Source organism: Primulina eburnea, chromosome 3, assembly GCF_022965805.1.
Source record: "Primulina eburnea isolate SZY01 chromosome 3, ASM2296580v1, whole genome shotgun sequence".
Lineage (NCBI taxonomy): Eukaryota > Viridiplantae > Streptophyta > Magnoliopsida > Lamiales > Gesneriaceae > Primulina > Primulina eburnea.
Window position 1 is genome coordinate 21512123 of NC_133103.1, and position 12806 is coordinate 21524928.

The 12806-nt window shown below is 38.0% G+C and overlaps 1 protein-coding gene across 1 annotated transcript; it reads left to right on the forward strand.

Moving 5' to 3' along the window:
- The first annotated feature begins 8376 nt into the window (after positions 1–8376).
- LOC140827086 (secreted RxLR effector protein 161-like) lies at positions 8377–9267 on the forward strand. Its single transcript, XM_073189693.1, has 2 exons — positions 8377–8975; positions 9084–9267. Exons 1-2 carry the CDS (start codon positions 8377–8379, stop codon positions 9265–9267), a joined length of 783 nt encoding a protein of 260 aa, XP_073045794.1.
- Positions 9268–12806: the final 3539 nt, after the last annotated feature.

Here is a 12806-nt window from a genome sequence, read left to right on the forward strand (position 1 = left end):
TGGGTTGGTCGGAATCCGGCGACGGAGCTCCAGCGACGGCGATGACGACTAGGGTTTTCCAAAAGTGTTTTGGATTATCAAAGTGTCATGAGACTTGAAGTTGTTGGGTCATTGGATGGCTAACATATTTGTGAATTTTAAATGGCCAAAATTTTTTTGGTAAAAAATGAGTTTTTTTGCCCCTTAAGTTTAAAATTACAAATGTTGCAAATATTTTCTCATAAAATAAATAATTGAAATTGGAATTTAATTATTTATAGTAAATTTTGATTTACAAGAAATTCGGTTAATGAATAAATTAATTGGAAAGTAGACAAAGGTGTTTGTATACTTTGTTAATTTAGTTTATAATCGTGGCGGTTAGTGATTGGTTCAAGATATATAATATTGGATCAATTAATTATTGTGATAATTAATTGATGTTGTATGATATGTGATATTATACATGAAGGATGATCAAAAGCCCAAGCCCAATTTTCTAGGTGTATGCTAGGATATTTTGTGTTGAATGATTGTAATAATTGTCAAATTTAAAGTGGATTTGGTTTATGGCCCGTTCCCACCCCCATGAGATGTATACCTATTTGCCATGGATATTTATTTGTAAATATTAGTATAGTGGAATATCAGGATTGGAAGATGGTGGCCATGATGATTATGAAGATCGAAGACATGTAAATATTGGAAGCTTATGTAATAGTTGCATTTGCATCCCTTTCATTTCCCTAGGATTGAACCTAGGCCCGTGCTTAGCTCACACGGGTCATTAGTATTGGGGCGATTGATCATCCTTGGTTTGTTTACTGTTTATAATATATGCATGATATGTTATAAATAATGAGTATGTGTGTTATTATTATGATAATAACAAAGTTGCATGAATCCGGCAAACATACGATCAAACATGGCGAGCTTTTAAATAAAATTAATGATGAGACCTTTCAAAATTAAAAACCCTCATTTTGAATAAGATTCAAAATTAATATCAAGCTCGAAAAGGGGAATTATAAATTTGTTTATAATTTCCATGTCTTCCATCGACAATGGGTGCATGATGAACGCTACCCATGCTCGGGGCTCGGCTCATATTATTGGGGGAGTCTTGGGTGCCGGAAAGCTGTGACATCCATTGACATGGTGATGTGAACTACGTGGAACTCCCATGATTTCGGTTTATATTATCGAGGGAACTCATGGCGACCGTCCATTAAGGTTCAACATTGATGGGTAAGGCTTGACACGTAAAGATGAACGACGTCATATTATTGGGTCCTAATCAAGCGTGAGACAAAATTTTACGTAGAGGGTTGCATGGTGATGCAATTGGAAACTACCTTTTAGGAATTGTGATTGGCTGATATTATTCGGGATCGTAATTCCCTAATTGGACCTTGCGTACCTACTGAGGAAAGGAGTTTCATGTTTTCACTAGAGGGTAGTGAAAGATGTCAAAACAGTGGGAGTAAAAATTTATGAAGTAAAAGTTCAAACTTCATATCTTACTAAATATTTTAAAATAGTCATCAACATTTATTTTTTCTTACTTTTCAATACTTTTTGACAATGTCTTCGATTCTCAATTCGCTATATGTAATACTCGACAAACACATATTAACCAGACCTAATTACCTCAGTTGGCTAAGAAATCTGAAAATCGTCTTGAATTCGGAAAGGATAGCATATACACTTACTAAGTCGCCCCCTGTTGAGGTTCCGACTGACTGCACTCCTGAGGAATTGCAGACTACAAGGAATGGTGTGATCATGACTTGAAAGCCGAGTGTTATATGCAGGCTTCTATGAAAGATGAGAAGACGGTTCTTCATGTGGATTCTTCAACTGGCACGAAGATTGGTCCACCTGGGAAGGGAAAGAAACGTTCTTTCCAGCGTCCCAAGAAGAACGTGCCCTTGAAGAGGCAATCTCCGAGTCCCGTTGTGGCAGCCACACCAGTGAAGGCTGACAAGACTGTTGACATCTGTCATCACTGCAAGAAGCCTGGACTTGGAGGCGTAACTGCAGGGAATATCTTGCCCAGAAGAGTTCTGGAAACGTTATGTTCTATATTGAAGTAAACATTTCAATTAACTCTACTTCTTGGGTATTGGATACCGGTTGTGGCTCGCATCTCTGTAATGAGTTACAGGTGATGGGAAGAAGTAGGAGGCTTAGGGAAGGTGAGACCTTCTTGAGGATGGGCAAAGGAGCAAGAGTTGCTGCCAAGACTATTGGAGATGTTTACTTGCTTTTGAACAATGACGTTAAGTAAATTTTAAGAGATGTTTTGTTTGTACCTGAATTGGTGAAAAACATTATTTCCATTTCTATGCTTGATAAAAATGGATATTCTTGTTTATTTAGCAAAGGTGTTTGCAACATTTACAAGAATGAATGCTTAATTGGTACTGGAGAACTTGAAAAACGATCTCTATAACTTAAAATTGAAAGATATTCCACTAAACAATGTCCAAGCAATAACAACAACAAACAAGCGAAAACAAGTTACTCTAAAATCGGCACAATTATGGCATGCTCGATTAGGACTTATTTCCCTAAGAAGGATGAACAAGATAGTGGGAGTGGGCATGTTTGATATGTCTGATATTAATGCTCTCACGATTTGTGAATCCTGTCTAAAATGAAAGATGACCAAATTCCCTTTAAGTGCCATGTGGAGCGAGCCAAAGGGTTATTGGATTTGATCCATACCGATGTGTGCGGTCTGCTTAGCATCACCACTAAGCATGGACATGCCTACTTCATCACCTTTACCGATGATTTTTCACTAAGCATGGACAAAGGGTTATAGGTATGTGTATTTGATTAAATACAAGTCTGAAGCCTTTGAAAGGTTCAAAGAATTCACAAGTGAAGTAGAGAAACAGTTGGGACAAAGCATCAAGTCACTTCGATCGGATCGAGGTGGTGAGTACTTGAGTGTCGAGTTCCAAGAGTATCTTAGGAAGAATGAGATTCTCTCGCAGTGGACTCCGCCTGCTACGCCACAGTTGAATGGTGTTTCGGAGCGTCGTAACCGGACTTTGATGGATATGGTTCAGTCTATGATAGGGTTCACGGAGTTGCCGCCATCCTTTTGGGGATATGCGCTTGAGACAGCGGCACTGTTGTTGAACAATGTCCATTCAAAGGCAGTTGATAAGACATCATATGAGATATGGATGGGTAAGCCTCCCAAGTATTCTTATCTTAGAATATAGGGGTGCCCTGCTTATGTGAAGCAGGTATACCAATGGTTGTCGAATCGGTCGGGATATATGAGTTGAAGGGATCGTACTGTATGCTAATCATAATTGAATGGTTCTTGCAGGCACTATCATTTGATACCTAGGAAATCATGTAAGAGATGCTGCTAGGCGTTTAACATGATTGGTTGGGTACTATCAGACTCGAGTTCTGACGTTCTTGTTATCAAGGAGTTGATAAGTAAGAATGGAGCAATTGGAGTATGCTCTTATAAGGACATGTTTAGTCCGAATCGCATGGAGATGTGAACTCACAGCTAGTTGTATCAATGAACCATTGAGGGCCACACAAGTACTAGCTTACTAGATTCCGTTGAGAAGTAAAATAGTTCAATGTGTTGAACGGCTTATAAAGGAGTTTATAAGCGTAAGGAAAAATAGAAGTATGACTTCTATGAGAGAAATGTAATTTTAATTTATGAATGTGTTCTTAAATTAAAAAGTTGGCTAAATTAATATTGTATTTGAAAATTGTGATTTTCATAAAAATTATTATGGACTAAATTAAATTAATTCAAGTGTTGAATTAATTAAATCATATTGGGTCTTGTAGAGCCCAATAGTAAAATAATTATTCAACTAGTGACTTGAGTAAATTCAAGTAATTTTTAATTAGTCTCAAATATGTTTGAGATAATTAAATTAAGTCCATGGGTTTTTAATTGTTAAAAACCATATAATATTGCATGAATGAGAGGTGAAAGGTTGGGAGACAACTTTTCTATTATCAAGACTTGGGATGCTAAAAGTGTTTTAATTTTTCCCACAATCAAGAAAAGTCTTCCTCTCCCATATTTGAATGAAGCATGACCGAAACTTGCAAGTATATTCTCTCCATATTTTTCTCTCATACTTGTTCTTCAATTGTTGGAGAATAACACTCACTTCTCAAAGAAAAATCCTCATATTTTTCTAGTGCAAAATATGAGGAAATCTACCTAGTTGGTGGTGGGCTTGATTTTGAAGGAAGGACTCAAGGACAAGGAGAGCTTGTAGATTTGTCTTACCTTTGAAGAGTCAAGTTGTTTACAACTTGGTTGGAGCCATTACATCAATATTTGAGATTGATAGGTAAATTTCTCAACACCCTATGTATGACAAAGGTGTTTAGTATATGTTACACACTAGTACAAAGGTGTTCATTTTTACTCAAAAATTTTGATTTTATGCCCTAGAAAAGATTTTTGAACTTCCGTTGCGTATTTGAACACCCTAAAATCGATCCCTTTCAGTTGGGTCCAGAGATTATTCAGCAGACTGTTGATGTAGTAGCCCGGATCCGTGATAGAATGAGGACTGCTCAGAATCGACAGAAGAGCTATGCAGATCAGAGAAGGAGAGATTTAGAGTTTGCTGTCGGCGACCATGTCTTTGTGCAGGTGGCACCCATGAAGGGTGGCATGAGATTTGGGAAGAAAGGGAAGCTCAGTTTGAGATTTATTGGACCATTTGAGGTCCTCGACAGGGTTGGGACGCTAGCTTGTCGTGTTGCTCTTCCGCCGAATCTGGCCGGAGTACACAATATGTTCCACGTCTCCATGCTGAGGAAGTATATGCTGAATCCTTCGCATGTGCTGAATTATGAGCCGTTGCAGCTTACTCCGAACCTATCTTATGAGGAGAGACCAGTGCAGATTTTAGCCAGACAGGAGAAGAAGCTTCGGAACAAGCTGGTTAAGCGAGTGAAAGTCAAATGACTTAACCATTCAGAGGAGGAAGCTACGTGGGAGTCTGAGCCAGAGATGAGGAGTCGGTACCCCGAGTTATTCGGTGAGTCTTAAATTTCGAGGACGAAATTTCTTTTAAGGGGGGAAGGATTGTAGAACCCGTAACTTAGACTACGTATAAGCCATGCATAATTCTAGTATTTTAAATTAAAATGATTTTTATCGCATGAGTATTTAAATTTAATTATTTTTCGTAGCAGTTTAAATTTTTAGCATTTCAGTTAATTCAGTGAGGCCGGACTGGAGTTGGAGTTTCGAGATAAAATTTAAGATTTAGAAAACATTTCCAAAATTTATTTTAGCTAGCAAGTAAGTTAATTTAAGTAATAAGGAGGTTTAGGGATTTATTTAAACAACTTGAGGTGAGTAGAGAATAAGTTCATTTAAGTTCCAATAATTAAGGGGTTAATTCACTAAATTATTTAAAGGATAGGTAAGGCTTTAAAGGGTTATAAATTTACTAAATAATCAACATTTCCCCTTCATTTTATTGTGTAAATTTCGGCCCCCTAGATGATTAAGCAATGCCTTGCCAACTTATCATCTTTGACCCATTCTTTGTTAAGTTTAGCATGCAAACCTTTTTATTTATTGATCAACCTTAATTAATTAATATTAGAGCTTATCCTAACCTAGTCTAGCATGAGAGAATCGGCCACCTCACCTCCATTAACACCCCAACAAATATTTGATATCAAACCATAATTCAAATTTCAAATTTGTAGACTTGGTCTTGCTTTGTTCCCTATATTTTGTACCCATCTCCCTCACTCCCCTAACCAATATTCTCCTCCCCTATCCACTAAAATCAGAGAGCATTTTCAGAGTGTAAACTGTGGGATTCAGAGCTAAAACAAGAGAGGAAAAATTCAGTAGCAAGCTAGGTAGAAAGCGCTCCACCTCCTCCGCTCCGAATCGTCTCATTCTTTCGTTTTTCTTTCAAACGAAACCAGGCATGCATTTATTCTTCCTTGACTCTTCAATCAAGTCCTACTAGCATTATTTAAAATTACATGATCATGTTTTGATAGCCAAAAACCGAAATATATCAAGCAATTTTCAGAAAAACAAACATGCGCGCAGTTTTAGGATTTCATTGTGCTCCTCACGGGTTTCATTGGTTTTGATGGTTTCAGGTATTGGTTCGATTCCACTCTCCCAAGGCGACATCTATACATGTAATATGATGCATTAGGACCATGTCGGTACATTCATTTAAACCCATGTTCGCTGGAAAGCAAGAAAATGACAGCAACTCCACCTTTTGTCCATTTGAGTTTTCGAATTTCAGCTTTTGCTGTCATATAGGAAATGATTCTGATCATGGCTGCCACAAAGCCTATAGCCATGGTTAGATCACTTCCCTAGCATGTCTAAGAAGTGAATAAGTCGCCCTTTTGGAGACTTGGTCCATGGTGAATCGGTTTTTACAAAATAACACTAGCACAACCCCTCACCATTTCGGCTTCCTCATGTTTACAGATTATATGTTTCGAAAATGGTGGAATGGTGTGGATCTTGTTTGGCCTATGGCCCTTAGCCACAGTTCATACCATACCAAAAGATGTCTAGATCGTGCCATGATCAATCAAATGGCCACTGGAACGACGCGAGACAGCAAACGAAGCATTAACACCACACACGCATACAAGGTGTTCTCGGGTGAACCTTTCGGGTTACTTCTGGAATGGTGCGAATTGTGGCTGGCCTAGGGCACTTAGCCATGGTTCAAATCATTCTTTGGGATGTTGGTAAGAGTCTCTGGTTGATGGTTTAAGCTCCAATGGCCGGTAGTCTCGAAAACGACACAAGAATTGCGATTGCACAGCTGCTGTAATTTGACAGCAAGTGGTGCTATTGTTCTCAGGCGTGTTTCGAGTTATCGTTTGGCTTTTAGCCTATGGCCTTGGACTGTACAGTGCCTCATCAAGTTAGGAAGGTCATGTTTTTGGCCGTTCGTGATTCGGATAATTTTTGAGGTTGTACGAGAATTTACGGTGCGATGTACCAAATTGACTCTCGAAAGAGCGTTTCATGTTTTGGCCTCCATCCACCTAGATTTAGACCCTCACCATTTTAGGGGTATTAATTCATCATTTTAAGCGTATTTTAATCATGACTATATGATGTTTCAGTGTTGGTTCGGGTTGGTTCGGAGTCATGATTAAATACGAAGTCATTAGGCGCACTTGTCTCAGTTTTTGGATTTAATTGCATAGTTTGGTCAAGTAAAAGCTATTGCATATTTTCATGGCATACGTAGGTTGCAGCGAGCCTGGGAGCGATCCAATCCATTCAGTAAAATTATTGCAGGATATTTAATTATGTTAATTAATTATATTACGTGCAAAAATATTCATTTTGAGATTTATGCGATATTGCTTGTGGTCACTTTACTATCATGATTAAAACTGGTCGCCAGTTACCGGCCCGGTCGCCCGTTACCGGTCAGTTCAGTTGTTTCACCCAGTATACTGTGGCAGTAGTGTGATCAGACGTACATTATTAAACCCGGTCGCCAGTTACCGGTCAGCTCAGTTCAGTTCAGTTCATGGACCACTTGCGTAGACCATAATCTCACCAGAAAATTATTACATGCTATTTCAGTACAGGGCTCCAAGGAGCAAACATTTTCACTATGATTTTCAGTTCAGTTATGCACGTATTATAATTGCTCATGACAAGTTATTTTCACATTATGCCTCATGACATGATATTATTATCCCATGCAAAATTTTACTATTTATTTGTTTGTTATTTACGATATATGCATACTGAGTCTTTAGGCTCACTAGACTTGATTTTTGTAGGTACTGATGATGTCGGGGCCGAGGGCGGGGACCAGTTAGTTAGCTTGGGTCGGCAGTAGTGGCACCCGAGGACCTCATTTACAGCACTTGCCATTTTTTTTGCTCAAACATTTTATCAGTTGTTGAATACTTTAACTTGTTATTTTGGCGAGTAATAATTTCTTCCGCTGCTATTTTGAACATTTACACTTGATCTATCAGTTGATTTTGTGAATGAGGCAATTTTGATTATTTTAAAAAGAAAATTTTTAATTTTCCGCAAATTTTTCAAACACGGATTTTTAGGCCTTCTACAGATTCTTCTCTAGTAATGGTGAGAAATTGGTTTGTAAGCTTAAGAAATCTATATATGGATTGAAACAAGCTTCCCGTCAATGGTATTTAAAATTTCATGATGTTATCTCTTCATTCGGATTTTTTGAGAACCCCATGGATCAATGTATACACCAGAAGATCAGTGGGAGCAAGATTTGTTTCCTTATTCTATATGTGGATGATATATTACTTGCAACCAATGATAAGGGTTTGTTATATGAGGTGAAACAATGTCTCTCTTAAAACTTTGATATGAAGGATATGGGTGATGCATCTTATGTCATTGGCATTAAGATACATAGAGACAGAATTCGAGGTACTATAGGTCTGTCTCAAGAAACCTATATCAACAAAGTTTTAGAGAGATATCGGATGAAAGATTGTTCACCAAGTATAGCTCCCGTTGTGAAAGGCGATAAATTCAATTTGAGACAATGCCCAAAGAATGATCTAGAGCGGGAACAAATGAAAAACATTCCTTATGCTTCTGCTGCCAGAAGCTTGATGTATGCTCAGGTTTGCACTAGACCTGACATTGCATTTGTTGTTGGGATGTTGGGAAGATATCAGAGTAATCCAGGTTTAGACAATTGGAAAGCTGCAAAGAAAGTCATGAGGTACCTTCAAGGGACCAAAGATTATATGCTTATGTTCAGACGAACTGAGAATTTGGAAGTAATTGGATACTCTGATTCAGACTACGCTGACGGCATTGATTCAAGAGAATCCACTTCAGGATATATTTTCATGCTAACTGGTGGAGCTGTATCTTGGAGAAGTGCAAAACAGACATTGACTGCTACTTCCACTATGAAAGCTGAGTTCGTATCTTGTTTTGAGGCAACCTCACATGGTGTATGGTTGAAGAGTTTCATTTCCAGGCTTAGAATTATGGATTCTAAATCTAGGCCATTAAGAATATTTTGTGACAATTCAGCTGCTGTTTTTATGGCTAAAAATAACAAAAGTGGTAGTCAAAGCAAGCACATCGACATTAAGTATTTAGCCATACGAGAACGTGTTAAAGATAAGAAGTTACTTATCGAGCACATTAGTATTGAATTGATGATTGCGGATCCTTTGACTAAGGGCATGTCACCATTGAAATTTAAGGATCATACAGAAAGAATGAGACTTGGTTCCTTTATGTAATTTTGTTGTAAGAACAAAGTTCATGAAACTATGATGTGATATTTTCTCATATTTTTTGTGCACACATTCGATTCGAGAAATATCAATAAAGTTGGACCTTGAATAAACATAAGGTTTATTCATTAAGTTATACAGTTTGAGATACATAATGCATTGTGATACATGGAAGATAATACTCGCTTCTAGAGGAACTATCGCCATGATTCATGTATTCTGTTTTCTACTATGGTAAATGAGATATATGTGTCAAGTGGGAGAATGTAAGAAATATGACACATGTTAAAAGAAGTAGCGTGTACAAATTGAAATTGGCGACGGCCAAGAAAATTTAGATGCTTACACGATTCTTCTTCTGAATCTTGGCTCCCGATAAACTCGTCGATGGTATGAGAAACGCCTATAAATAGAGCAATTGAGGTCCCTAAGCACACACCTCATAAGAAAAATTTACACCATCTATTGAGAGGGTGGAGTGCTTAGAAGGCATCAACCGCGAAGAAAATCAGAGAAATCAAAATTTTCAATGGCTGGAGGTAACACTCGATTTAAGCTTCCGCATATTGTTCATGTATACGTAAAAACATGATTTTGAGAAAAATCTCTAACAAGATACAATATTTGTTTGTTTAATTTTTCACTCCTCTTTTTTTCCTTGTTTTATGATAACGTTTATTTTTGTATATGTGTTGACTGATTACAAAGTCAGTTCACTCTAAAGTGTTGCAAGGATGATCTCATCCAGCAATCCATTCATCATGTACCTCTCCACGTCCTTTATGACATCTTCCATTTCAAGGAACATGTACATCATCATTTTGTTCCATTCAAAGGCCCATGCGCTGTTCACATCCGGTGCCTCATTATGGATGTCTTTGTGGAGCATGTCATATAAGGTAGCCTGCTTCATCAGTTTCACGGCCGATTCCCACCATATAGCTTTATAATTTCTAAATCTTTTCACTGTATCTTGACCAAATCATCCAAGGACTTTCGCATAGCACACTTCGTACGTATAGGGATGATATGTGACTTGATACCTCCTTGCTTTTATATTCATTAATTTCATATCCACATTCCAATATGAGCCTCTTCTTCGCGACTTCGTCACTTGGATCCCCAGCATGAAGAAAGCTGAAAGGTATGTTTAACTTGAACATTGCCTCTTTAGCATTAAGGAACAGCTGACTTTTTATTAGTATCTCCTTCAGATCCTTTTCACTCATCAGAGTTAATGTGTTCTGCCAGTTCTGTTTTTGGCAGTCCTCTTCCCCCGAACTGCTTAGTGTTGTCGTCTGATCAGCTTCCATTCGTCACTTGTGTAACTGATTTGATGAGTCTGTGTTCAAGTCCTTTGGCCCATTTGAAACACACGCAGAACAAAAGTAGCAGCACCAAGAAATTGGAGAATCAAATGGGCCAAAGGACTTAAAACGTTCACTATTTTTTAACTTTAAAATCCTATTAAATTTTTTTCTTCTTGAAGAATAAAATTCGAAGTTCTCATTTCATTAACTCAACATTTCATAACCAAAAACTTAAATTAACATTAAAAATTTCAAGTGCATAAAATCCCTAAATCGTCAATTAACAAAAATCCAACTTCTACTTTTTAACATGATCAAAACTAACTTCAAAATAAAGCGTAAAAATATCTAATAAATCATTATCAAAATCTTTAAAACTTTAACTATCAAGCTAATGTGGAAAATAAATGTCCAGCGGGAGTGTATTGCCGACCTCGATCTACTTAAGCATCAGCGCCTCCCTCAACCTCATCCTCACCTGCAACATTCAAACCTAGTGAGTCTAATGACTCAGCGCGTTCTAAACATGAATAAATAAATAATACATATACAACCACATGCATTAAAATCATACTTTTATTCAAAATAAGCTAGCATAAATTTATAAGCATAATTTAATCGTCAAATCGTAAAGCTTTCAATTATTTATCATTTTGGGTGAAGTTTGATCCTTGAAACTGATTAGATGTATCTTATGGTCTACTGATCAGTCTTAGCTCACCATTTTGCATGGGAACGGACACTAGGCACTGATGTAAAATGGAAATACGATCGTTGGGCTCCCTCTGGGGCCTTCTCCCGTAAACGGGCCCCCTCTGGGCCTTTTCCCTCACGATATTCCCAAAAATCATATATCATATCCTTTATGTCACAGCTCACATCCTTCAAAATTTTTTTCTTTTTCTTTTTAATCCAAAATATCGTATCTTTTTCACATTCGAAAAAAAAAGTATTTTAACAAGGAAAATCATACAACTTTATCATGCATCATAAAATTTCATAATTTCATCATAAACATTTTAAATATCATTTAGCATGTATTATGATTCTTCGGGACACTGCCAAGCCTTTCGTGCTACACGGGATGTAAAATGACGATTTTTACCCTGGACTCTAAAATTCTCGATTTTAACGTTTTCTTACTTTTATCGACTCGAGCCTATCCAAACCATCATATAAGCTTAAAATTAATTTCTTATATTTTTCTTGGATGTAAACCCGAGCCTTTCGATTTATTTCCTTAATTAATAAATCGTGAAGCGTTTTAATCCCGAATTATTTCAATACTAATATTTTATTCCCAAAATTTAATTATAAACTTTTCATACTTAAAATACCCATGTGAGCCACGAACCAGCCCTCGTGACCCATGGTTCCAACCATTTCCTTTGATACTAGTCAATTCGAACCATAAGCTCTAAGTCATGCCACGACTCCCAAACACCGAGCCACCCTCCAGCCCCCTAGAACCAGACCTAACCTTGACCCTCTTGGATCCTACATGAACCCTCCTGTACCAGCACACCAGCCCCAGCCCACGCGAACCACCCTTATGCATGAACTCCTAGCCGCGACCCTCCCTCATCGAGCCACCATGCACCATGCTGCACCAGACAAAGCCTCGACCCCAAGCCATCCTCCCTAGATCCTACTAGACCAGCCTACGCCCCTAAACCAGCCGCAAGCCCCTTGCTGCTGAATCACGCCATGCGCGTGCATGGGAGGAGTCCTAGGGTTTATGAACTCTTCCCTCTTTCCCAAGCCAGCATATAGCCTGCCTAGGGACCCTTCCACGACTGCACCAGACCTTATTGAGACAACCTCTGACCAGATCTAACCTTTACACGCAGCCCCTCGCCCAAACTCCCATGACTGAGCCTTAACCCTCATGAAACCCTAGGTCACGGCCCTTCACCATGCACAACCCTCACATGCTCGTCCAGCCCTCGTGTTGCCCCTTAAACGACACTTTTCCTAGCCCTTAATCATTCTATATTGGCAGCATGTTCATTAGAATTCATAACGTTCACAAACGAATCGTAAAACGTCAAAACTTTAACAATAATCATCAAAACGTTAAGAGATTTGTATTCAAATAATTTTCATGATAAAATACGTAAAAGAATGAATATTATGACTTTAATGGTACATCAAAAAAATTTAAAAGTGTGCCTTTAAGTTTTAGAACGCTCGAATATACGATAGTTGGCGTGAGAAGCGAAGAAGGACGAACGA

Bases quoted from the DNA above. Each gene is read 5' to 3' on its own strand.
- LOC140827086 (XM_073189693.1), top strand. From the start codon at position 8,377: ATGGGTGATGCATCTTATGTCATTGGCATTAAGATACATAGAGACAGA. The intron at 8,976-9,083 runs GTTGAAGAGTTT...AAATAACAAAAG, and splicing joins GCAACCTCACATGGTGTATG to TGGTAGTCAAAGCAAGCACA.